This window comes from Gouania willdenowi, chromosome 1 (genome assembly GCF_900634775.1).
Source record: "Gouania willdenowi chromosome 1, fGouWil2.1, whole genome shotgun sequence".
NCBI lineage: Eukaryota > Metazoa > Chordata > Actinopteri > Blenniiformes > Gobiesocidae > Gouania > Gouania willdenowi.
Genome location: NC_041044.1, coordinates 13,615,909 through 13,643,673, shown reverse-complemented (window position 1 = coordinate 13,643,673; position 27,765 = coordinate 13,615,909). Strand labels below are relative to the sequence as shown.

General features: G+C 37.3%; 1 protein-coding gene across 1 annotated transcript in view; it reads right to left on the bottom strand.

The window, feature by feature from the left end:
- The window catches only part of LOC114462061 (collagen alpha-1(XI) chain-like), a 69,843-nt gene that overhangs the window by 38,602 nt on the left and 3,476 nt on the right, over positions 1-27,765 (bottom strand). Inside the window, 4 exon segments of the mRNA XM_028444667.1 lie at positions 473-635; positions 4,638-4,759; positions 4,851-4,942; positions 5,029-5,196. Of these exon segments, the coding sequence (XP_028300468.1) occupies positions 473-635; positions 4,638-4,759; positions 4,851-4,942; positions 5,029-5,196 (545 nt within the window).

Below are 27,765 nucleotides of genomic sequence, written 5' to 3'. Positions count from 1 at the left end.
TATATACAGTATATACATTGAATCTGAGCCAAACATATGCTGGGAGCTGCTCTGTTAAACAGCTGCACCAGCTGAGTGAAAATAGAGGTCACAGTTTGGTGAAAACTTTCAAAAGATGTCACATGAGGAATCAAAACATTTTTCAGGGCTACAGAAATGTAAATGTTTTTACAATAACGAATGAGGTCAATATAAAAGTTCTACATCAGACCTTAGCCAAGTTGAGGAATTGTAATGTGGCCTGATGCCACTAGAGGGCGATGTAGATGATGAGCCTTTATTAAACTTAGATGGATAAAACAGACGAGTAGAAAGAAGTCAATGTACTTAATACAACAGATAAAGATGCTATTGTGTGTGTGTGTGTGTGTGTTTTTGTTTCTTCTTCTCTATAAAGGCTCTTTTCTGCTTTAACTAGACATCCTTTAGTTTCATGTAACACCCTGACTTCCACACATCCCAATCCTCTCACCTCAAACACATCGTCATCCAGCAGACGTGTTCCAAAAACGGTAACACCATCTGTGCTGACGCGGGCGTCGTCACCTCTGAACAAGTCCAGAGTGTCCAGCTTCTCACAGTCCAGGTAGAGAGTCACTGACTGTCCCTCCACACTGTAGGCCACTCTGTGCCACCTAACAAATAGAAAAGGGAAAAAGAGCTTCAGTTTATTTGTGTTTATCCTGGTTTTTAAAGTATGTCTTATTTTAAAATACTGTACGCCACATATATCAAACTCAAGGCCCAGGGGCCAAATCCGGCTCTTTAGATCATCCAATTCGGCCCACAGGAGAAATTTAAAAATGGACAAAATAAAATGAAGTATTATGTAAATTGCCAAATAATTAAATTGTAGATATCTCAGCCCCTTTAATTACACTAATTCAATCAAAGTCCACAATACACATGATTGCAGTCATTTTAAACCTCAAATTGTTCAGAGGACTAAATTTTCCTGAAATTTCCCGAAAACAAAATCAATGAAATTTAAAGAGGAAATCAGACTCATATCGGTCACTTGGATATTGTGGGCACCTTACATACTTAATGTATCAAAGTGCAAAATTACTGTTGAATTTGCTCATTTTGCCACCTAAAATTTGTGACCTACATAAGATCAAACTATTTCACATTTGGCCCCTGAACTAAAATTAGTGTGATACGCCTGCTGTAGCCCAATGAGTTTGCACAATAGTATATTACTACTAGTGATTTCTCCTTCTGCATTTTGAAAGGGACTATATGCCAAGAACATATTTTGGTGTGATAGCCATTTAAGAGTGGCATCTTAGTCACAGAAAAATCAAGAACGTACTAACTGGAAACCACCAAAGCTGGTAGTAAAATGCTATATTTGAACATCCATCCATCCATCCAGGCATCCATTTTCAGACCCGCTTGTTCCTGTTTTTCAGGGTTGCGGGGGTCTGGTGGTGCCCATCTCCAGCTCACACTGGGCGCCAGGTGGGGGTACACCCTGGACAGGGCGCCAGTCAATCGCAGGGCAACACAAAGACAGACAACACACTCACATTCACTCCTACAGGCAATTTGGAGACTCTAATCAACCTAACAGTCATGTTTTTGGATTGTGGGAGGAAACCGGAGTACCCAGAGGAAACCCATATTGCACGAGGAGAACATGCAAACCCAAGTGTCCACCCCAATGCAGTGGATGCAATGCAATTCATCAAACCTGGAACTGTTTGCGGTGACTATGTTTTATGCGCCAAAAATAGTACAACCCACAGGCAGGTGCAAACTCACACACAGAGATCAGCTGCACTGAATGTTGACACAAAACACAGTGAAGATGGGAAAAAATGCTAAATTTAACCTTTCTAGTATAAGAAAATAATCTATATAAAAAATTTGGTCAATATTAACTGGAAGAGAAAATGCAAAGAAATGTGTGCATGTGTGAGGGAGAGAAAAAACTGGACACGTGGATGCTGTGCGCTGAGCTCCATGGAAGTCCTCCAATGGAACTCCATGGAGCTCCTGTGTCTTTCTCTCCATGTTTTGACTCAAACTCTCATGTCACATTGATGGCAGGAGCATCAGGCCAGAATCAACTGAGAAGCATACGTAATTTACACAGCAATGGCACAATGTTCACAAATGGGAGTGTGCGTGACTACTCAGGAGCTCAGACCTGCTGGATGATGGTCAGCAGATCATCTTCAAATAGTGCTGATTGACTTTACAGTACTTGACCACATATATGTATGAACAGATCATAACTGAAAAACACACAATTTGTATCACAACAAAATGAAATATAGTATTATGACAACTAGCAATATAGTTTACAACCATGCTTATAAAACTTTTCAAAACATTCAGTTCAAGCTTTAATGATCTGTTTCATTACTCATAATCTTTTTTTTCGATATCAGATTTCTCCAGGTCAACTACCTCTTCTTCATCATCATCATCATCAGTTTTCTGGTTAGTGCAGTCAGTACATTTTAGTTTGTTTGCCAGGCAGGTGCAATCAGGAAGTTTGCAAGCCCGTGCACACTTGCAGAACAGAAGTTGTAACACTGCATCATGGTGCTGGTGATCCACTCATCCATTCTATAGTGAGATTACCCTCATCATCAGTGGTCCAACCATCTTATGTTGGGTCCAGCAAAATAGGTTGATTTACAAGACAATGTCTTCAGATTGCACCCTAATAATTTGAGCGCAGAATGTGCAGGCTCAGACAGTCCTTGGATGGTGGAAGCTGACAAGATTCAATCTCTCCAAGCTTTCATTCACATCTTGGGTCTTTGATGAAGATGCATATTGTAATAATATTATACAATGTATGTATTCTGCAGACAAAGGTTTCCAGCTTTAGAAACAAATAATCTGGTACAATCCATGTTTTACCCAGAGTACTGAAGGCATCGCGATAGGCACTATCTCTAGTTAGTTGGGGGTTCGAATACCGCTCTATCCAAGTCATTGTTGTTGTGTCCTTGGCCGAGTCACTTTACCCACATGTAAATATGGCTCGTATGAATTTTGCATGAATGTTGGTGATAGTCAGAGCGGTTGTCGGTGCAAAATGGCAGCCATGCTTTTATCAGTAGGCCCCACCAGTATGACTGATGTGAGTGAGTACTTAGCGGAGGTCTGCGCTCTCCGAGTGCACTAGTTATTATTAGTTTCCCACGACCAGCAAATGCACTAACAGTATCACAGCCAATAAAAGCATGTAGTCCTACTCACACACTTCTTCTCCAACATAGCTATTGTAGCTGTATTATATAGCTGAGGTTGTAGCTGACTCCAGGGCCGTAGCATCCTTCCCCATTTCACCCCGTTTTGGCAAACTATACTCAATGGTTACCATGGCTACCATGGCGACCATGACAGAGCCAACAGGGGATTGGTCAATAAGGTTGAATCTTTGTAGATTGAATTATTCCTCTTAGCAGCCTGTTCACTCGGATGTGCTACGGTTATGGAAGTTATTAAGAATTTGTGGAGCTAAGTAGATGCTAAATAATTATAGCAGCTTTCATTTGTATGCCAAAAAAGGAGTTATGGTTTAACCCAACCGTCATTCATAGTTATAGCGCCACCTATCGGTAAAAGGAAATCATAGGCATTATATTTGCACAAAACACTGCATGAAAATTTGTGGTATAATCCTTGAAAATGGTCAGCTACGTCTCAACACCTCAAAATTTCTGCCACACTCCGACATGCGACACACCTCAACGTACACCACGTCCCGACATGCGTGTGGTTGCGAGGGCCCGTTCAACGCTGCTTGCAGCTTTAAATCATATTGTATTTCATGTTACTTGTTAGAACTGCTCAATGTGCCTTGTAATATTCAAGATTCAAAGTGCTTATTATAATGTGCACAGTAAGAAACATGTTTCCCTGTACAGTGAAATTTTTACTTTGCTATTCACACTGGATGCCACAAAGATTAAAAACAAACAAATGTCAAGCAAAGAACAAAACAAATAAAAGTACAATACCAATATCTATAACAATTACAGAAGTAATAAGGACATATATGTACAAGGTTAAAAAAATGGAAAAATATATAGAAAAAAATAATAGAAAAATCAACATTTTTTCTTTGGCACTAATCATGCAAATATACATGTAAGTAAACACGCTCAGTTTCTATTGAAACAGCCAGTTAAACTGTTTGTAACCTGATAAATTGTTCATATACTCTCAACTTGATACTTGATTTAAAAATAACAGTTTTGAAGTAATAAATGAAGTATGTTATGCTAAAGCAGCTGTCATATTCATACATGGTCAAATTAGGTAAAATAGAACCACAGCCAGGGTACAATGATTCTAGATTGTTCTCAGATAGTTATAGAACTGAATGACTGAAGTTAATAACAAAGATTTGTTCAGTTTCTTCAGCAGTTGTATTATTATTTGATCAAATCTGTTCAAAAATAGCTTTTTGCTCTTTGCTTTGCTGGTTTTGATTTAGTACATTTATCATCATTTTTCTGTGACTAAGCTGCCACTCTGAATGGCTATCACATCAAAATATGTTCCTGGGATATAGTCCCTCATAAAACACTTCATGAGAACCGATAAGTGAAAAGTCTGGTCTGGGCCCATGGACTAGTATGTGTAGAGTGTGTGTGGTAGTTACCTACTTGCCATCAGCCAGGTTGACCTTTCTAAAGGTGGGGTAAAGTTCTGGAGGTGGCTGACCCCTGTGGTCCTCATACAGGAACACTGGAGAGCGACCTATTTCTATACCCAGCTGTTGCGTGCCCTGACAAAGGTAGAGACAAGGAAATAGTAGAGAATTACGAATTTTGGGATGAATATGTCTTCTTAGAATTTGACAGTTTTCTGGTGCAAACCTGTGGGTCATACAAGGACAGGAGAAAAACTTGTGAGCCCTTAAGAGCTCGAACTGTTGTCATCACAGAGAAATTGACAGGAAATTGTGAATCTGAAAGAGACATCACAAATATGTAATCATTAGCCCCTCCCCAAAGGGAAAGAGATTTCCAGAAAATCCACAAATTTAAAACCTACCTGTGAATAGCTGTGTGGTGGGCGCGCTCAGTTGAATCTTTTTGTCTATTTTAAAGGAGAGGTCTGTTTCTTCTCGTCCTTTCCTGGAGGTGCAAAGTCCTGCTTCCAGTGACACACCCTCCATGTCTTCTGATAGATCCAGAATCTTTAGGACATCAATTGGCGTGGCTGCAAAAACACATAAAACACATGGTTTGAACCTTTCAAACATAATGGTTAATAATCTTTGGCTACGTTCACACTGCAGGGTTTGATGCCAAATTAGGATTTTGTTGTAGTTGTTCACATTACAAAAACAACAGCGACTTCTAATGTTAACGGAATGTGTCCGTGAAGTAACCCGCATGTACACAAAACACGACATCAGTGTGTTTGCGGAAGTAAATATGGCCCCCAAACCAGAATGAACCGATTGTGGTATGACCCCTTTATTTTGGCTTGAACTGACCAGCCCCCCCCCCACACATATATATATCTAACTGTTCTAAAGCATCTTTTTTTTTGCCTCCTTCTTCCGCCATTTATTTTTGCGTCTGTCTGTTTTGTCAAACAATTGTGACATTTGTCACCTTGACATGAGTCGGAGGACGACCTGAGCATCAGATACATATCAGATTTACATCCACATATGAAAGAGGCCTGGGTCGGATTTGAAAAAATCTGAAATATACTGTTCACATAGAAATGAAACCATCTGTGTTATTAAAACTAGAAAATATTTTACCCAAAACAAAACCAATGGTATGATGTTTGTTTTCATGTCTCCTGAGAATAACGTCCAGTTAAAGACAAAGCAGACCTTTACTGGGAAGCAGTGTCTAATCTGTCTGTACTTTGCATCTTTCAAACATGATAGTGGTAGGTGGATCTTTACACACAACTATCCAGTGGTATATAATAACACAGAAAATTTAGTCAAGTATTGTACTGAAGTACTATTTTTCATTTGAAAGAACAAATATTGTACTTTTTACTTTTTACTAAGTACTTTTTTCTCTTATGTCTGCTCACGTTTTTGTTTTTTTTTCATTGCTCCAATTCTGATATAAAAAGCTTCAATTGATCCTTGTATGGCTTTTAGCCAGGTCTGCATACTTTAAATTGTCATGCTTGTCAGAGAAAGAGGCAAATCAAAGGAGAGATGAATCATGTCTAAATAGAGTTGTTTTGTACCATGGTGCCGTCATAGATGGACACTGAGAAAGATACACAGCCTGAGCGTCCATGGCTCTATCTTTATTATTCGTTATTTAGTATTTTGTTCATTTAATACACCTTGGTAAGCTTCAATGTTACTACAAGTAATGGATATGTTTGTTGTGATAAAGATGCAGTTGTTGATTAGTTTTTGTTTTCTTATATAAAACCAGTTGTATTGGTTGGTGAATGCAGCTACCGTTAAGTTAGTTATTGTAGACATTTTTTATATTTGTTAAATGTTGAGCCTATTGAAAATCTCCTTGTTCATTATGTAAATTATAATATTTTAGTTGATATGATGTGAGGAGTTTTAACACAATCCTAAAAGTTATGATACAGTGTGCACTACTGTACTCAGTTTTACTATTATAAACATTTAACAGATTGTGTATCAGTGTTTTCTAACTTGCACTTACGAATACAATGATTAAAATTATGTTCACATTTCTACCGGTAATTACTTTAATACTTAAATAATTTATAATGTACTTGCACTCAAGCAATATTTTGACTGTGCTATTACCCAAGTAATAAAGGGGAGTGCTTTATCCACCTCAGCAACTACTCTACTCAAGATCTTTGGACATGTTAAGGGTGTAAATAAGATCTGAAGATACCGTTAGCCGTAGCTTGCAGGGAATTGTAACGTGTCATGATGATTACACCTTCATAGATCGACATCTATGATGTAGTACGGTCCCAATGTTGGATAAAACGCATTGTCCATATTCTCAAATGCCACTGAGTCCACATTGTTTTTGGGAGCAGACCTTTTTGCTGACATAAGTAAGTATTAAGTATCCAAGAAGGATTGTTGATTTCTCAGGATTGAATAGTATTGTATTGTATTCTGAGGAAAAGCAGCTTGAATTAATTTGAGGTCTTCTTTGCCTAATTGCCTAAAAAAGGGCCCCTAATCGAATTGTGCGAGGCATAATTGTAATCTATGTTGAATTACCTTTGAAACGATATATAACACGACTATGTTCCCATAAATTTGGAAATTACCAGAAATGGGGGGTGGGCACCCTGGGCCCACTTAAAAAAAAATGTCTCAGAGCGTCTCATCATATTCATTCATACCAAACTGCATTTCGATCTAACAAGAACTAACGGAGGAGTAGTCTTTTGAGAAATGAAGCCCCCATGGCCCCCCTGTGACACATACGGGGTAATGGGCCCCATTTATATATTGGTATGTGCCAATGATTCGGTAACACTAACAGTCATAATATTTTACTTGCAAATAAATGAGAAATTGACTTTCTTTCTTTTTGTCTTTTGGGGCCCCAAATAAAAAAGGGTACACATCCATAGATTATACCTACCAAATTTCAGCCCGATCTGTTCACGAATAATAGGAGTAGCGATTTGAACTAGTGTACACAACAACAAGAACAAAGTGAGTGGTGTTTTGAGTCCGGTAGACCCGGCCTAAATGACTCAGCTCTTACATGACAAAGGCAAGGCAAGCAAAGGCAAAGATATTTGTAAAGTGCATTTTTATCCACACGTTATCTCATCTATATGCAACACAGGCCACCCAATCACCTTTATGTCTAGTACTGCACATCACCTTATTGTGCAGGCCTTTAGTATCACTTTCACTCCTTGGTTAATCTGCCTTCATCACAACCTGCTGAGGTATGCAGGCTTAAGTCTTTCAGAAGAAAGATGAGTGTCAAAGCTTGTATGTTTTGTACATTCTTTTTTACAGGTCACATACTGTACTATACAGCATTCCTTGGTAGGATTGTGCAAAGCTTACATCTTACTTCTTAATTTTCAAGACTTTGCAGGCTGGACCAAGGTGAAACTACGCAAGTTGTGACCTCTGCATTCATCAACACCTACTTTATCCAACTATCTGACTATCCACAGTCATTACACATAAGGCAAGACAAAACCTAAGCACGTTGGATGTCTAATCCATCCAACCTTTCATCTCGGGTTAAAGACATGCTGAAACAGTTGCACTGCACATGCACTGCAGGTTTGAATCAGAAACTATCCTTACTGTAGAACTGCAAAGGTTTGACCCACTGCAGTCCATCACAAAAGCCTTCCTCTGTTAGTGTTATATTGATATGCTGTATCATCTCTTAGGTTTAATGATTACTATCATCAGACTCAGATTTAGATTGGGAAAATTTTGTGTTTCCAAATTGGATAATTCAATATGAAGTAAAGTTTATGCATTAAAATATGAGAGTACAGACTGATGTAGATTTAAAAGACAAATGCATTACTTATTGATACTAACTAGTAAAAGCACCAGAAGTGAACGAATGTATTGGTAAATGAGTGAATTTTCCCATTTTAATTAATTCAAGATTTTTACTCCTACTTTGTGCTTGCTCGCAACTAGACCATTTAGACCACTAACCATTTCATTTGTGCACTTTAGTTGCTTTAACTCAAGTACTATATTTTTGCTAAAGTAATTATTTGCCTAAACGTACTTTCTTCGCATCCATCTCAATGACTAGAAGTATATCAACAAGGGACAAAGGCTAAAAGGACCACATTCAGGCACATACTTGTTGCAGAGGCTTTCTATAACTGAGAAAACTGTGAATGTGTTTTAAGGCAATGATTCAACCCAGTTACAGATAAGGGATCTCAGCAGATTTCTAAGGAGGAATGCATGAGCATATGCACTTATTTTGTAGACACAACAGTCAAAAGGTGTCTAAGCAGAGGTGGGAGAAATAATCAATGCATCATCATTCAGACACAGTAATCAATAATCGATGCATACATTTCCAATAATCGTTTATTTCAATGGTAAATTACACTAGTAAATACTGTAAAATGATATTTTAACAGATTGACAGATATTTGAAAAGCACTATGGTACTTGAGCTGCTGGTTTTGTTTTCATATATATAATAAACTGTATTTATCATTTAGAACATCCCTTTTTGGTTAGTGCTTGTTTATTGTTTATGTTATAAGCATGGATGCTTTGGAATTAACTGAACAGTGTACAGATGTCCTCTGCTACATTAATAAAATGTAAAAAGGTAATTTTGTCTCATGTGTCTGATTTCAACTGCTATTTATTTTTTAAAAAAACAGCAATTAATCAGTGTGTCACATTGAGAAACAAAGAAATGCATAGTAGGGATGTGAATCTTGGGTGTCTCACGATTCGATTCGGATTCTTAGAGTCACGATTCGATTCAAAATCTATTCTCGATTCAAACAATTCTTGATTCAAAAATTGATACAATGCATAGTGTGTTAAGGCAAATTATGGCATAAAAACAATACAGTTTGTATAAGATCATTTTAAATAAACTGATTCCAATGATGTAATCACACAAAGGCAAACTAAAGACAAAAGGCAACATTTATTCATGTTAAACAAATAAAATCTTACTTACTGTACAATAAATAACTTACATAAATAAAGTTGCCTAAATAAAAGCATAGGCCAGCTGCCCCTTTCTTTCAGAAGTAAGTCTCAACTCTCAGTGACTACAAGAATAAAAGGTGGCTGGGGGGGTTGGGGGGTGGGGGTACTGTGGCCCCCTCGTGTCTGCTGGGTTGGGCCCCTCAGCCTCTAAAGGCGCTGGGGCTGCTGGCTGAGTCAATGTAAAAAAAATATTATTATTAATATTATTATATCTTGTTTTGTTAGTAATATAAATGTTTCCTCTCTTCATCCCATTGTTCTGTATGCTGTCGGGTTATCACATTGTTGTTTGTCCCTGTCTTTTGTCTTGTATGTTGCAAAAACATTTTTTTGAAGTTTATGAATCGATTCAGAATTGTGGATGATTAGAATCACCATTCCTATGTGAATCGATTTTTTTACGCCACCCCTAATACATAGATTCAAAATCGAATCGCAGTCTCTATAATCGTAATCCAATCGTGAGAGACCTAAAGATCGGGTGGGCTAAACAATAAAATATGAGAATTCTGGGAGAAGCAAAGAAGAGATAGATGTGAAACACGCTAATCACAGGGGTAGGGGGTTTAAGAGGAATAGAAAAAATAATAGATGACAGAAGAGAGGTGGGCATGCCTCTACTGGTGTGGCTCCTTCTCACACGTATTTCTGAGGCTTACGAAAACCCTCCTTTGCTTTAGCACGCACGCGCGCACACAGAGTCTGAGTCTTGATACCAGATGTAAGTGCCTGTTTATCCTTATGCCTGCTGGCATGTTGTCTGTCAGCGATTGAGTCAGTTGTGTGTTGAGCTCATTTTTAAATCACAATGAAGTGATTTTACAGCGAACACAAAACTGTACAGTGTTACTAACAATCTAATGTAGTGCAATGTCTAATTCGGAGATAACAAACTATTTTGTATAAAGGGAAACAGGGGGAGTTACTGTAATCTTTGTCAAAGATATATGACATTTATGATAACTAAGAATACAATAAGAAATGTGTATTAAACATGTCCACAGTTAGTAACTACAAGTCCAATGGGCCAATGAGCACAGACTTTACTAATCCTACCTCTGTGATCTACCTGCGTATGGTATCTGATTATCTTCTGTTTTTGGATCTGTACAACAATACTGCTTAAAATTATCTGCCTAACTTTTCGTCTGCCTCTGCAGTTCTGCTTTTGAGTGCAGAGTTTATCTACATCATTCACAATAAAACATTTTAAAGACAGTTTGTTTTTGGTAAACAGCTGAATTACCCTTACTTCTCATTAGGTATTCTGGTGGCCTCTTGTCCAAAATTTTAATCATAAGTTATTTGGTCAAACCTGAAAATAGGGGTACCAGTGGTACCACGGTCACTCAACATACTACAAACAAGTTGGGAGCAGTCTAAAAAACAAAGAGCTACAAGTAGATGTGAAACTAAATAAAACAAACTCAAACCCTGGAGCAGTCATGTGACAAATCAATCAATAGTTCTTGTTGAGAAAGATTATTATTATTCTGGATACAGTGGAAACAGAAACAATAAAAATAGTTATATTGTGAACCTGTTTATATTGTAGGGAATATATTATATACATAAATGTAATTGAAGTCTAAAGCCACAAAAAAACCCCCGCCACTTTAAAAAGAAAATAGACTAATATAAGACTTCTTTACAGTTATTTGGGTCATTCTGCGCTTTCGCGACTTGCGGCGATGACACGCTGGTGACGACATAATCCAAGATGGTGGCAGCCATCCAAGACACGGATATAATAAGTGTATAAATAAGTATATGCCCACAGTTAACCATAAAAGCATGGTTTTGATCTTTTTTTCCTTTCCAAAAATATCGTCCCCTATCGTTATCGAGAGCCTAGTATCATATATCGTCCTTCCTCGAAAACTTTGTATATCATCTCAACCCTATCAATAACTCATTTAGTAGTCATGTAGGTTGCTATATATTTCATTAAATAGTGTGAGAAAGACTGCATCAACGCTCGAAGACAAAGCAGTCAGATTTGCACTCAAGAGCACCTCCCGGTGCTGATGAGTTGCTACTATGCAGCTTCTCCAAGCATTCATCCACACACAAGTATTAAAAAACATCCACAGTGCTGTTATTAACTCATGTTTTTGCAGATTCTTCCTAAAACGCCCTGTGGGAATTTAAATAAATTCTGTTATACAGTAGAAGGGTTCATGTTTCTGTGTCGCTAACAACACTGACAATGTCTCTACAGCTGAATGACCAGATTGAACGTTCTTTCTGTAACACAACAATAGTTATGGCTGCTATATCAACGCATTAAAACTTACAAATGGAACTAAATATTATAACAATCAATCAATCAAAGGGCCAAAATAATTTTTCACAAATATTGGTAGAACTCCTTGTCCCTGTAGCTTTCTTTCAGTAATAAAATTCTAAGAGAGCAACATGCCAGATGTTTTGCTTTTGTTATATTTAAGGTTTAGACAGATTTTTTGTCAAATGGCATGTGGATTGGCAAGTGGGAATAGTTTTTGAGCAATTGATTAATTAATTAGTGTTGCACAGAAAAGTCAGCCACCGAAAACCTTTGGCCAAAAAGGGCATTTTTGGTTTTGGGCCAAAAGACTTAAATCACCAAAATAACATGACTGAAACAGAATGTTGCGATGATGCAAGCATAAACCGCAGCCAGCAGGCACTTGTCTGGATACGTATGGATGTATTTTAATATATCTGAGCACTTAAGTGTCATCTAAGCAGAGGTTGAGGCGGAGCACGGAGTGAAAATACTCTCTCAGCACCAAGGTTATAATAGTTTTAGATTTTTCTATTAGGTATACTTCTTATTTAGTTTTGACTTTTTATTTTTAAATTCAGTTAGTTTGCATTAGTTTTTAGAGGAGATTTGCTAGTTTTTATTTGTTTTTATTTTTGAAAATGCCTAGATGTAGTTTAGGGTAAAAATCACCTGCTTCCACTACAAGACACCTTTGACACTATCATCCATCCATTTTCCAACGTGCTTGCTCCTTTTCAGGGTCGCAGTGGGTCTGATGTTGCCTATTTCCAGCTGTTGTTAGGTGCTAGATGGGGGTACACCCTGAACAGGGTGCCAGTCACTCGCACATGACACAGTCATATTCAAAGGAATCCCAAATACGAAGAAGATGAAATGATAATCACGATCATTTGCATCAATATTCTAATCACAATTATTCATCCTATTAGGGAAAACATGTTTTTTTTATTTTAATACTTTTTAACAAACAATATATGAACATCTTAGAGTGGAAATTAAAAGATTTATACAAGTATAATGATAAATACTAAAACGTACCCAATAATTAAAAATGTACTATGGTCTAACTACCAGTACAAAAATACACTATTACAGAGTGCAACTTCTTGAAAACAATTACAGCGTAAAGAGAAAGGTTAAGAACATCAGGATTAAGCCGACATTAAGCCTACAGGTTTTGGCCAAGAAACACCAGCATATAAACATTTTCTGTCTTGAGTGTCCGCTGAACACAGGGATTTTGTGAAGCAACATTAGCTTTAGCCTTCATGACCTTATCAAATTTAAGTTTGTGATGTTTTTTCAGGTGATTGAACAGATTATTAGTTACCCTGCAGCGTCAACGCAATCGATGACGTTGACGCAAAAAATACGTAGACGCAAAATTTACGCGCCGATGCGTCGTCTGATCAAAATAAAGACGGCGGCGCTGGAGAATAACTAATGCGAGTGGCCCCTCCGAGTTTCAAAAGCGCAAGGCAGTGAAGGTAGCTGTTCCCTATAAGCCTTGTCTTTTATCCCGGGTGTGACCAACCCCGGGATAAGGAGGAAACACCCGCCGTGACAGCAGCAACAGACGCACACGCACCGAGCCAAGCGTGTTCATTAAAATATGAACAAAAAAAGCTTTGCTCTTTTCCTGAGTCAGGGTGAGAAGTTGCTATACACCAGTGGTTCCCAAACTTTAATATAAAGCATAATGATGGAATGAATGAGTGATAACACACATTTTAAAGAATCAGAATAAGTGGAATAAAACAGTATTTAGTGGCTCCTGAAAAGATTTATTTCTATAGTTTTTATTATTTCGTGTCATCTCCCCCTTCGTGTGGGACCAAGACTGACCCTTGTATTTTCTGTTCATGTTCTAATCAAGATCATTTACGTTATTATAATTATATTTTTTAATTAAAAATGAACATTATAAAACCCCATATTTATTTGTTAATTTGAGTGACCTTAAGTTGTTGTTATTTTCATGTGAATAAAGAATTAAAAGATGCACTTTTTTCAGTAATCTAGGCCTATGTGTTTTCAACATAAATCCTAAATTCTGTGGTTCAGGAAGGACACTATGACAGGCTGCCGGCTCCCACTGCCTTTTTATTTTTTAATAAATGCTATCTCTGACTCTGAATGCATTATTTTGTACTTTTATATTCTTGAACTTTATTTTGGAATTTTGAGTTGAAGAGCAATAAACATATTACAATGTCAAGGAATTCATGTTTTTTTTTTTTTCATTTTAGATATGTAAATCAGTATGTATTAATTACTATTAAGTCAATCAATGGGGAGATAATCGAATCGAGTTGAATCAAATTGAAAAAAATAATCGTTAGATTAATCGGTGCATCGGAAAATTAAAATTGGTTACGTACATTTTAACCTTCATCATAATTTCTGCAGTATTCTACAACTGAGTAAATATAATATAATAAATATCAGAGATTTTAGATGCAGTCCGATAAAATCCGATATTCATTTTCTGGCTGATATCGGACCAATATTCAATATCAATATTGGATTAGGACACCCCTAACTTAAACCAATTAATACTAAGTAATTAATACTAATTAGATTCTTATGTCAATCAACTCATGGGGGCGTTAGAACACAGTCATAGCCATAATTACAAAGATATTAATAATTAGCATAATTATTTTCTGCTTTAGTTTCCCAATTTTTAGTTTTCCGTTTCAGCCAAGAATTTTCATTTCGTTGCAGCCCTAATTTTAATACTGAATGTTTACTGACTGATTATTAAGAAAATAAATGGCAGAAAATCCACCCTAAATTAAAATATTTTCATTCACTTTCTATTAAATAAAAATTACCATTGTTTACATTTCGCTTGTTTTTCTTACAGTCTAAGATTAACTGTAAAGTAGATCCCAAGGAGCTTGTGGTTTGGACTGTCAGAGAGTAATACAAACTTTGACAGTCACATGCAGAGTGTGCAGGTACAAAGGTTTTTAGCCATACATACCACAAAATGATGGGCAGCCCTGACATCTGAATGCTTCGCAGGACAAGACTAGACATGGCAGCTTAGCTCTCACCCTTATTTCCTTAGAAACATCAGCTATCAGTTTCTGCAGTTTGCACTGTCGCTAACGAAGAAGTAGTCATGGTAATAAAAACAGCTAAAGCACTTATACACACAAGCTCATATGGATACACACAGTAACACACTATGCACATTGGACATTTACAAGCTCTACAAACACACTGTAGTGTGCTGGTCCTCATTAGTTACTGCTTTTATCCCCGGGCTGTAAACTGTAGTTGGAGGTGCAAACGATCAGCGTGCACACACATGCAGAGTATGTCAGATGTTAGCCTTGACATCAAGACATTGTAGTTTCAACTGAGGAATCTAAAAAAGAATGTTCTTTTACTGCCGAAGTCATTGACCTGGCCTGATTCCAACTCATTATGTCATTAATCAAGGTAAAAACGCTCAAGGTCAGATTTTTGAATGGATGGCCACGACATGAGACTAAAAGTGACAAATACTGAATGAGTCACAAGGTCATTTTAATGTATTCTGATGCAATTCACACTCAAGGATAACAACCAGGATTAAAACATGTAAAACCACATTGGCAGTACATGAAGCCAATCACACGAGTAAACAATCAAAGATACCAGTCTGACATAACACCATTTATGATAGTTTTCCCTCTATTATTTCTGAATTTTAAAAGCAGGGGTCATACTGTGGGGCTCTTCTTTGGTAAAGACAAGAGCTGTGGTTAGAGACCAGGATTGATGACAACAACCACTGTGTGACAAATGTGCTGTGTGTTACGACTCACTTGTCATAAGTACACACTACAGCATGTACTTTATCTTCTACTGTCAAACCCAAACCCTTTGGTCATATTATGGTATTTAGTGGTGTAATATATTGACGAATACAGTACTGCTGCAATCAGTTCTACTGTCTGTCTTTGGAGAAACACTTTTTGCTAATGCCTATATATATGCTTTGTAACTTTAGATGCCTTCAGACTTCTGGTCTTTAAAGGCCAATAGATCCTTTTTAACCTCTTTTTTGTCATAATTATATAATAAGCACTCCCATTACTCCCCATTACTACATGGAAGAACCACAAGGTTTTTTTCTTAAACTACAAGTCAACAGATGAAAGTGTTACAAGCATAAGTGCAGTCTACCCACTTGTTACTGATGTATTTAACTCAGATTTTACTTTTGAGACTTTTTATTTAGATTTTTTTTAAAAATCACATCATACCACTGCCTGATGCCTTTTTTCTACTAAATTTGTAATGGAAAATAGTGCATCTAAGGAATTTCCACCTCCCAAACATTGCATTACATGTAAGTAATACAGGATGGTTGAAGAGGGATCTTAATGCCCAGGGACTGACAGACTAAATACTCGCCTCTGAATAAATGAATACATATTTCCAGGAAACCACTGAAGTGCAGATCAAATTTCATCCACCTGTACATTACACACAAGTGTGTGTTTACTGCTAAGGTGTTGCATTTAGAATGGGCTCTGTGGAATGCTCCGATTGGGACTCTGTCTATGATTTTTCTTTATATTTGACATAGCTCATGTGCTTTTCCTCAGTGCATATGACTTAACAACAGGGGAGGAGAGAGTTGTGCATTACTAACAGTCATGGTGTAACTAAATACCCAATTTTTTTAGATGAAGAGCCTGAAGTATAATTAATGGTTTGTGGGCATATAATTTGCTTCAGAATTATTTTAATTGAGTTAGTACATAAAGGTTGTTTTTATACCAGATGGGCATTCATGTCCTTTTTCTTTGGTCCATTGGTGATCTCACATTCATACAAGCAAGACAACAAACCTTAATTCATAATCAAGATAACGGACACAACAACCCACTAGCAAATGGGCTGGTACCACATCTGGGGGGTTCATTAAATCTGGAAGCCAGATGTTTGTCCACACATGTGTTGGTCAGTGTGGACCACAGTATGTGTTGGTGCATCATTATCTCAGCACAAGTCAAGAATGCAATAACACGCCTGTGTACAGATAGGAACTGAAGTGGTCAGGGACAGGGCACCAAAAGCCAGACAACAATCTGTTATCCACTCTAGGTGATGGACTGGGGCCACGTAGTCTAAAGCTCAGCTGACATGTGTCTGCAGAGACAACGCCAGGAGAAGATTAAATCCAGAGCAATAGAGCCTAGATGAAAAACACAATAGAGGGACCATGTGTTTCCTCTCTTCTTAGTTTGCTGGTGCTGATCAAAGAACACACACACACACACACACACACACACACACACACACACACACACACACACACACACACACAGCTTTAAAGAATCAGTTTGAAAAATGGAGACAAATTCCTTTTTGAGAAATCAAAACTTGATATTACACTTTACCTCTAGTTCAGTTGTGATCTAGGGTTAGTGGGTAGTTTTTGTATTTATGTTTAATGTTTTTGTTAGTTTTGATTTGTATTTGTCTACGTTTTTTTATTAAATGATCAGTTGGTTCTTTGGAATGTTAGGTTATTTTTAGCCTGGTCTTTATCTTTTCCTGTTTAGTCAGGTGGAATAATAATAGTAATAATTCGTTTTTTAATTGTCTATTGTTAATGGATTTATGTCTGTGTCTTCACACTCTGTCTTTTCGGTATGTGTGTGAAACAAAGAGATTGGGAAGTCCCTTCTATTTCTCCAAAGGGGTTCCTAATTACCTTCCTTACACATTTAAGGTGTGGTTGCACACTGACTGAATGCTACTGCATTGTCTGCTGTGATGGTTTGTTTTCCCTGTTATTTTATTTCTTTGAGCTAATTCTGGTTCTTGGTTTGTAACTTATTGCTGGATTTTTGAGCTTGTACTTTGGGAGGTTGTTTTTTTCTGTTCACATTAAGATTTGCCTCGAGTACATTTTGTGCCAATTACTGCACCAGTCCTCTTCTAAATATTGAAGCAGTTTACTGACACACATACAGCACATGTATTACAACAAAGCGGGTATTCCCCTAAAACAAGGATCAAAGCCTGCATCAATATTTGCCATTTGCAAGGCCATGACTCTCCTCAGAGAGTTACACACTGCTTCATGTGGCTTTGTGTTCTATTATTCTTGGCTGTGAGATCTTTCAAAGGTTGAGATCATTTCTAAACCCTAGAAGTGTAGGCCACAAAGTGTAATAAAGACATGGGGACAAATGTGATAGGCAAGAGCTTATCTTATGTTCTAAATTGTCAACTAATCAGCAGAATTGCAACCTTGAGGCTAAGTTTACTAACAATAATACTAGGACGTTGCATGTTTTGCATGCAGCATCCTACCATTCATTATCTATATATCCATTCATCTCCTAATTGTGCTTCAGCAAACAGTGGAACATTGAAGCAGGTCATCAGGAAGCAGGATGCATACTAGACATGCCACCAGTCATGTTTGTCAAATATTTCTAAATACACTCATACATTCAAAGTTATGCATCGTTATTATTAGATACAATTGTTGCTCACTAAATAAATTTGGAAACAAGTGAAAATAACTGTATTAAAAGGTAACCCACTACTGCAGAATAAATCTGATTTCAATTGAGCTCAGCACAATCCAACAAAAACAGATTGGGGAACAGCTCTAACCAATTTCTAGTGTCTCAAAAGAGCATGTACAGATGTTTGCAAGTCTGAGATGCCAATGTGGAGCTCTGAGCTTAGCTCAAATATTAGCAGGTTGCCCACAGCATTTAATGGGCTTGACCTGTTATTCTATTGAGGAAAAATGAACAAGTTTTTGGACATGATCATTCACAATTAGTTTTTTTTTTTTTTAAATTGGTCAAAGAGACAGAAGTTAATCCTAAATAAAAATCTGATGTATGACACGATTCGATGGACTTCACCATAGGAAACAGCTACTGTATATGAGCCTTACCGACATCTTCTGTGACAATATCATGTATATATATAATATCATGAGTATTTCCACCATATTTTGTACTATAGTGGGTGGTCAAATGTGCAGCTCTTTACTAATTTTGTGCAGCTTGCTCTAACTTATAGCTGATAAATGGCTCTGAGCTTATTCAATAACCCTCATTAAAAATCAAGATGTTATTTGTGATCCACAACTTTTGCTTAACTGCTGTTAGCATGTTGCTGCAGCATCTAGGCTAAGCAAAAATATGAACTTTGTACAACACAAAGAAAGGCCATTCTAACACATTAATATAATTTGGTCTACGCCAGGGGTGCCCAAGATTTTTTCATTGAAGCGCCAAAAATTAATCGCAGTGGTGGGCTGTGGACCAAAACTAAACATTCATGTTCCAGTGCATGAAATTAAATATGCCAATAAGATAACTGTGCAAAATAAACAATTAGTTTTTAATTTGAAGAACACTTTTCTTTATTGTGTTTCATGGCATAAATTTATGAAATCTGTCTTCAAAAACATTTAGAGCAATATAAATTCATCAAAATAGGACAACATGTACACGTTATGTACTCCTGCAGAACTGCAGTCACTTTAAGATTTTAATGCAGATAATGTTTTTTTCTACACTTTTATTGTATACATATTACTCTTGTTTCTCCTTGTTTTTTTGTGCATGGCTCTTTGGGAGCCCCCCAAATTTCATTGTACCTTTTGCAGGGCAATGACAATAAAAGGCTATTCTACTCTATTATTTAAAACTCAAGAAAAAATAATGTAATTGGACCTTAGCTTTATTAATAATAATAATAATAATAATAATAATAATAATAATAATAATAATAATAAAGTTTTATATAGCACTTTTCAAAGAAAACTCAAAGACACTTTATAGGAAGCTTTAGATTTTTTTCTTATAAATTCCTGTACTGTATTACATAATTTTGTATATTTTAAAAAATATCAAAAAATACAAAAAACTATTTCAAATATAGGCAGCGGGCCAAAACTAATCTCTTGGGCGGGCAATTTTGGCCCGAGGGCCCTAAATTGAACGGTCATGGTCTAAACCATTCCACTGTAGCTCGGCTGTATGTTAGGATCATTGTCCAACTGGATGGAAGGTGACCCGTCGTCAATCATGTTTGGCTCCATCCATCACTAACCGGCCCCTCTGTCCCATACTTTATACCAGGAGTAGAAATCTAGTCCTTGAGGGCCTGATTCCTGAGACATTTAGATATCTCCCTGCTCCAACACAACTGGATGAAACCAATGTGTTGTCATCAAGCTCTGTAAAAGCATGATAACCAGCCATTTATTTGATTCAGGTGTGTTGGAGCAGGGACACATCTAAAAGTCTCAGGAATCAGGCCCTCGAGGACTGGTGTTCCCCACCCCTGTTTTATGCTAAGAGGTATTAAAAACACAACAAGCAAAAGTAGTACAGTCAATAATATACCAAGACCAGACAGGATTTATTTAAAAAATTCACTCCACAAACAATGTTTAATTTGAGCAACATGGCACAGAGCTCTAAAAAGAAAACAATAATCTTGTCACTCAATGCAGAAAAAGCATTTGATAGAGTCAACTAGTCATTTCCTCCTTGCTGTCCTTGGCAAATTTGGCTTTGGAGAATCATTCATACAATGGATCTCCATTCTGTACACGAAACCTAATGCTTCAGTAACCACAAACAAAATAACAACCCAAAGCTTCACACTACTGAGGGGAACCAGACAAGGCTGCCACTCTCACCTTTGCTTTTTGCAATATTCGTTGAACCTCTCGCAGCATCTATACGTCAGAACTTTGTTATTAAAGGAATCCACTTCTTCATCTCAGAACACAAAATTAATCTTTATGCGGATGATATTTTACTTTATTTGGAAGAGCCCCAATCCTCATTAGAAGAAGTATTTATTCTATTAAACAGCTTCTCTAAACTATCAGACTATTCCATTAACTGGTCAAAATCATCAATCCTCCCCTTAACAAAAAATCATGGAATCCTGCCAGCCAAAAAGCTTAAATATATAATCAAATTTAAGTTAACTAATTAAACTAAACCTGGATCCACTGTTGGATAAAGTTACAGAAGATCTGCGGAGATGGAACTATCCGGGTGGGTTGGCAAGGGGGTGGTCTGTCAGGTAGCCTAGGGTGGTGGGACTCGTGGCTGGGGAGGTCCGGGATGGGGGTGGCTATAGGGGTAGCTACTGCTCGGGGGCGGTGCTTGCGTTCCGGGTTGCTGGGTAGGAGAGGGTTGCTGTGGGTTTCTCCGCCGGCTCGTCTGGGCGCTTTGGCTTTGTCCCCTGGGGCGCACCTTCACCAGGGATGTCAATGGGGCGGTGGGCCGGGTCAGGCTCCCTTTGTGGGGACCTCGTCATTTGGAGCTCTGAAGTGCACTGTTGGCTGAGTGTGATCAAATTCTACAAAGACTTCTCAATAACATTACCCTATGACCTGTCTGGTGTGTTCTTCATAATGACAATGGTACACAACTGTTCTCTAAAGAATGTCTTCAACAGCTGTATTCATACTGGGATAAGATTCACTATGTGGACTAACTTACTAACTACGTGACTTCTGAAGGCTCTTGAACTGTATAACAGTTAGGAGTAAGGGGGATTAATTCTCGTGCACAGCACACAATGACCACAGTTACACAAGGTTTTTTAATTTTGAATTAGTTATTCAGAATGAAATCATTCGGAATCAAAATGTTCTGCTTTGTGTTTACATGGAAAAACCAATTCTATTTAATTACGCTTTAGGTCTGGGGGTTGGGAAGGCTCAGACTGGACGGGGTCAACGTGACGTATCACGTCTATTGGGAAAAACACACAACAAACGTTTTACTCTTTTCACCTTTATTATGACTGTAGCTTTGAAGCTGCAACTCAACAATGACATGCTGTTTCACTTTGGTCCGCGGAGCAGAAGGAGATAGGAACTAATCACCAGAAAATAAAGCCCTGTAAAATTATGGAAAACAATAACCAGGAATAAAAAAATAACAGTTCTAACAACCGGTACAATGATAAACTTGGTGATATTACGGCCTGTGGATGCAGCATTAACTACATGTCTTTTAAGGTTTTTATTGAATAATTCGTCTTGGCTCTAGTCCGGGCGGCCATCTTGGATTATGTTGCCAAAAGTGCATCATCGCACAGACTCCACAGAAGAGCTAATTTAATGCCCGGTATAATTAGTGGTCTGAGGCACACAAAAGGTTCAAGATCACTGATGCAAAGCACCTCGAAGAGGCACTGTACAAATACATTTGCCTTGCCTTCGCCAATTAAATAAACATTTCAGAATTAATTCATTGTCCAACCCACTTTTTCCCATTCAGCGTCACGAGTGTGTGCTGGTACAAGGCGCACTATGCAAGGGTACAACCTGGACAGGGCACCAGTCCATCATCATTATACTCACGCTCCCATTCACTCCTACAGGCAATCTGGAGACTCCAATTAACCTTGTATGTTTTTGGCTGGTGGGAGGACACCACCCATGCAATTTCATTATATTTAACTGTATTACCCTTGGCCTTAAGGAACCAAATAATTTTGAAACTCAAAGAATTAAAATACGGGTACTTTGGAAGAAACAAATAGCACATGTCAGGCTAATAACTACCTGTTAGCTAAGGCAGGTAAGTGTCTGAAATGCCTCAAGCCAGATCACAACATGCTTGACCAAAATTTGACCACATTGTTTAGATGTCTATGAGCAATAATTCACAGGTAACCCAACCTGCTGACAGCCAGGTGTCTGATAGCATAATAGACAAACAGACAGACATTAAAGATGCATTAATGACATCGGCACATCCATCCATTTTCTGACCCGCTCAACTTTCAATTAAAAATGAGAAAAAATTTAAGTCAGAAGATTTAAATTACAAAGGTTTTTAACACATTTTATTACTTTCAGGCGCTGTCAGCATCAGACAAAGCAGGTGGCGCCAACATGGTGAAGTGTGAAATGAAATCACATGTTTGGCAATTCACTGATTAAAAAAAATGCTAACAAAATATTTCTGTGATGAATACATTATATGATGAATGAAACTGTCAAACTATACAAAAGGGAGCACTTAACATTTTTGGTCTGGCCTTCAGCGGAGCACCTTGAGTTGTTGCTTGGTACTCACTTTTTTAAATATAGTACATGTTTTTGTAACCCACCTCCTGGATGAATAAAATAGAGATGCATGCCATGGATAACATAATCCCAGAGTTCTGACTGAAAATAAAAAGAAGCAGCACATGATATGAAACTTTTTAATAAAAAGACTAAAAACACTAAAGTTCAAATCTCCCATTTCAAACACTGAAGTGAAAACCAAATGAAATGACTAAGCACTAACAACAGTTACTAAAACTGTTCTAAAAAAGAAAAAGAAATAAATAAAAATCCTCTGCCCTTCAGTCTTTGGATCAAACTAATGGGAAATTCTGCTTCCTCAAGCCCAGCCACTTTTCGCCAAAAATCACATACCCATAACAAATTACCTACATGGCAATTTTTTGTTCAGATTGAAGTAGGAAACTTAGTGGTTACAGATGATGTGAAATTTAGGGAATATATGATACTGAGTGACAATAAATCATGTTTTAAAGAAATCTGTAGTCCACCCAAAAACATTACAGATTTACATAAAATATAAAGCCAATTATCATTAAAAAGGCTGTAAAATCAAAAATAATTGAATTAATGTATGAACATCAACTGCTGCAAGTTTGGTGATAACAATAAACATTAGGCCAAAGATACATGTGATTTTGTACTTGGCCACAACTGTGGCAAAGTTTAAAACTGTAATGTGTCAGTCAAATTGATTCCAATCATTATTAGTCTTATGTTTGACCACTACAGTAGATGTTGCAATTAAGGGTGCAACAATTACTCAACATTGTCGTTAACAGCATTAGTCACCGACAAATGTATTTGTCGACAATTGTGGGTTACGTCATCGCCGTCTTTTTCAAGCTGTGGACGGAGCAGAACATTGTTTTTCATGAGGGGTGGCTCGTCTAACCTTCTATATATCCGTGCTCAGAGCTGTATGCACATTACCGACAAGATTAGAGGAAGATATACCATCAAAAACATTCACACTGGTTGGAATATGTCGCTGTTACTGGGAGCTCAGCGCTATCGACGCCGCTCACACACATTGCTCTGTTCTTCATTGTACCTGAAGCTGTGATGAGCAGCGACACATAGTGACAGTAATGTCACTATTGAGATTATTACACCTAAATATCCTGAATGAATAAATCATCAGCTTGATCTGGTTTAATTATAGAAATCAGAGAGATATTTATCAACCATAACTTTATGTAATTCATTAAATATATAATATAAACTAGATTCAACAGCAGTGGTTTATATTAAACAGTAAAAACACTAATGTTAATGTTAGTTATCTTTGCTTTTCATGTTCTTTTTATTTTCTTTTAGAAAATAATTTCACTATTAATGAGGAAATAAATTAATTTCATACAATAACACTAATGGAATGACCAATATGCACAGCTATTTAATGTGTAAATGATATAACTGAAGCAGATTCTAGTGTTGACGTATTTAATTTATTTTGTGTTTGTAAGGAACCTGTTTACACTAAGTTGAGAATTGTTTTATTTATTTATTTATTGTTTTTATTTGTCATTTGCCCAAAAGCCAAATTTAAAAGATTGTAGCAACATAGAGCAAATAAATGTACGATTTGTCATCCAATTAGTCGACTAATCGTTTCAATAATCGATGACTAGTCGACTATTAAAATAGTCATTAGTTGCAGTCCTAGTTGCATTTGGCTTGAAATAAACCCATGTCTATTTTTATTCAGGTCTCTGTGCTGCTATATGCTGTGGTTCCACTCCTTGGTGCTGTTACGCATGTGTCTCGTTCAGCAATGCTTTGACCAATTACAATGTTTGACACTGTGTTGCAAAGCTGAGAGCCTGTAGAAATTGGTGATATCAAACACTATGGGGTCGGGGTTTAACCCTGGCCAATCAGAGCTGGGTAAAGGAGGGACGGGCCATTTTACGCACAAGCGCTATGCGCCTCATTGGACAAATTTCTCAACTGAGAAGTGCTCAGATATGTGTAATAGTGGTATCTATCTGACTACATGATTTGGATTTATCAAAATATGGAGTTTTATGCACATTGGAGCAATTTTTGATAAGAAAATCTCTCCCATGCAATAAAAAAGTACAAAAACATGTGTAGAACGATCAAACTAGGTTCTTTTATTATTATTATTATTATTATTATTATTATTATTATTATTATTATTAATAATAATAATAATAAAGAACACAATTTCAAAATAACATGCATGAGAACAAGACATGGTGTGGATACCCTGCATAAATATAATAAAATAAATGTCAATTCGATGAGGTAAGTGCTTGTGTCAACACATCCAATGTGTCAGAGCATCCAATAAAACATTTTCTAGTAAGAGAACAATTCCTATCTTTAGGAATCTCTGAAAGCAAGAAATGTGGACAGTATATTATATAAAGTCTATAAAACATTCTATGTGGAATGTCAAACACTTTGTATGCATCTATGCATTTAAAACTAACTGTCTAATGAATAGATTACATTGATTATGAATAAATTGCGCATAAACAAAAGAAAAATGCTTAATGAAACTATGAGAGGTAATAGTGCTCGTGTCATTTTCAAGTAACACAACCATTCTTCAGGGGCCTCATTTATAAACGCTGCGTACGTAAAAAAGAAAGCGTACGCCACATATAAGCAACGTTTGGGACTTATAAAAAAAAAAACCTGGCGAGATAATGAGCACACTTCAACGGCAGATCTGACCCTGCCGTACGCACAAAATCATGAGAAACGGGAAACTCTGACCCCAACACAAGAAGAATAAAATTAATGACAGCTCTGTGAAATAGATACATTTGTGTGAAATAATTGAACATTTCACAACACATATCATATATGAAGGATGTATTTGCCAAAAACAATGGAGGAAAAAAATTATACTGACACCCCAGAGTAACGTGCGAGCGCCTAGAAATACAGTTTTATATTAATGATAATAACTGTAATTAAAATCACATGATAATTGCGCAAAACTGCTGATCAATTGGCTGCAACACCTGTAGCTGTAATAAAAAGGAACGCGCAGACAATGCGTATAGACGCACAGTGGTTTATCTGGCACTGCTGGAGGACGAGGTGCAAGAGACTCCGGAGGGAGAGGATCTACAGAGACCAGCGAGACCCATAGGCAGGACAAGGGACCCCCGTGAGGACGTGGTGCAGTGGGAGGGAGGAAGAGGCTGTGGTGGGAGGGAGGAAGAGGGGGTGAGAAGCCCCCAGCCAAACACCCGGGGACTGATGAAAACTATGGTTTTACTTGAAATTAAATATTGTAATTTATAGTAGGGATGTCCCGATACAACTTTTTCACTTTCAGTTCAATCAGGAGCCGACTCATCATCTTTCACTACTATCCATCTCCAAATCATACGTGTGCAAAAGTGCACAAGCTGGTGCACGTTTGTTATTTTGGTCACGCATGGACACCTGCACCCCACCTTTGTCCACCGCTGCTATACATACTTTGAAGCTTGGTTTTTACACCTGCACTTGCCAGTCAGAGAAAAAAAGGTTTGATATAAAAAATAAAAAATAAAAACCTCCACCCATGCCTTTCTGAGTCGAGATCGCATGTTCGCTAAAAAGTGTGTATTTGATTTTAATAATATCCTTTTTATGTTTCTGTACATAATAAACTGATTACAAACCCTGCCTTTCTTCTTAAATTCTGTTGTGTTCAATTTCACACCTTGGAGCCCATTTGTGCTACTGCCACCTGTTGGCTTGGAGGAGTGTTTACTTTCTGCACCTGCTGAAGGCAATGAATCAATCTGCTATAGTCGTGCTGTAACCTTTCAAACATATCTATATTCAGTTGCATTGTTTATTGCACATTTGTGTAAAATATACTCTTTTGTATGGTTGTCTGTATGTGTGAAATTGAAAAGGTCAAATTAAACAATAAAATTAATAATACATTAAAAACGAATCTATAGCAAAAATATTTACAGTAATGATTGCAATAACACAACTTGTAATCAACTGAGTGAAGCAATATTAGAAGTAACGCATTACAAAAGTAACAAGTTACTGTAATATATTCCTTTTTTAAGTAACGCAGTAATATAACGCATTACTGAAATTATAAAAATCAGCAACATATTACTCGTTACAATCTCAGTAACTCAAGTTATATGGAGACTTTAATGAATTCCACTGATATTCCAATGAAAAGACACCATCGTAAATTCTACCCATTTCTGCGGCGTAGAAGAAGAACCTCCGCACCAACTTTCTTCCTGCAGAGCGGACTGTCGCAAATCACAATGCATGGCCATGGAAACGGACTATACATTTGTAAGGTGGAATTACTCTCACAATTTCAAATTTATTAATTCATACCCAGTGACGTGCCGTGACCACAATTGTTGGGTAGGCACGTTGCAAATCAAGACCACCAATGACAATTTCATATGTTTTGGCTGGCAAGTGTTAATCAAACAAAATCAACATCATAAAACACCATTAAAGAAACATAAACAATTATTTAATATAGCCTCCATACTCTCCCAACAAGATACAGCTCATGACACGGCAGCGCATCTATTGTTTGTGTTGGAAACACAGGAACATGGCGAAAATCACAACAACTCAGAACAGCCTCAGTGAGGCGCATCCACAAAGCAATCCTTCCTTATGTACCATTCACTGAGGAAAGTACGAACAATGTTCTGACCTTTTCTTTGCTGAAGGTCTGGGGGCTCAGGTGTTGGTCTCCCATCTTTTAAAAGCTGTTGTTTTTCCTCAAAA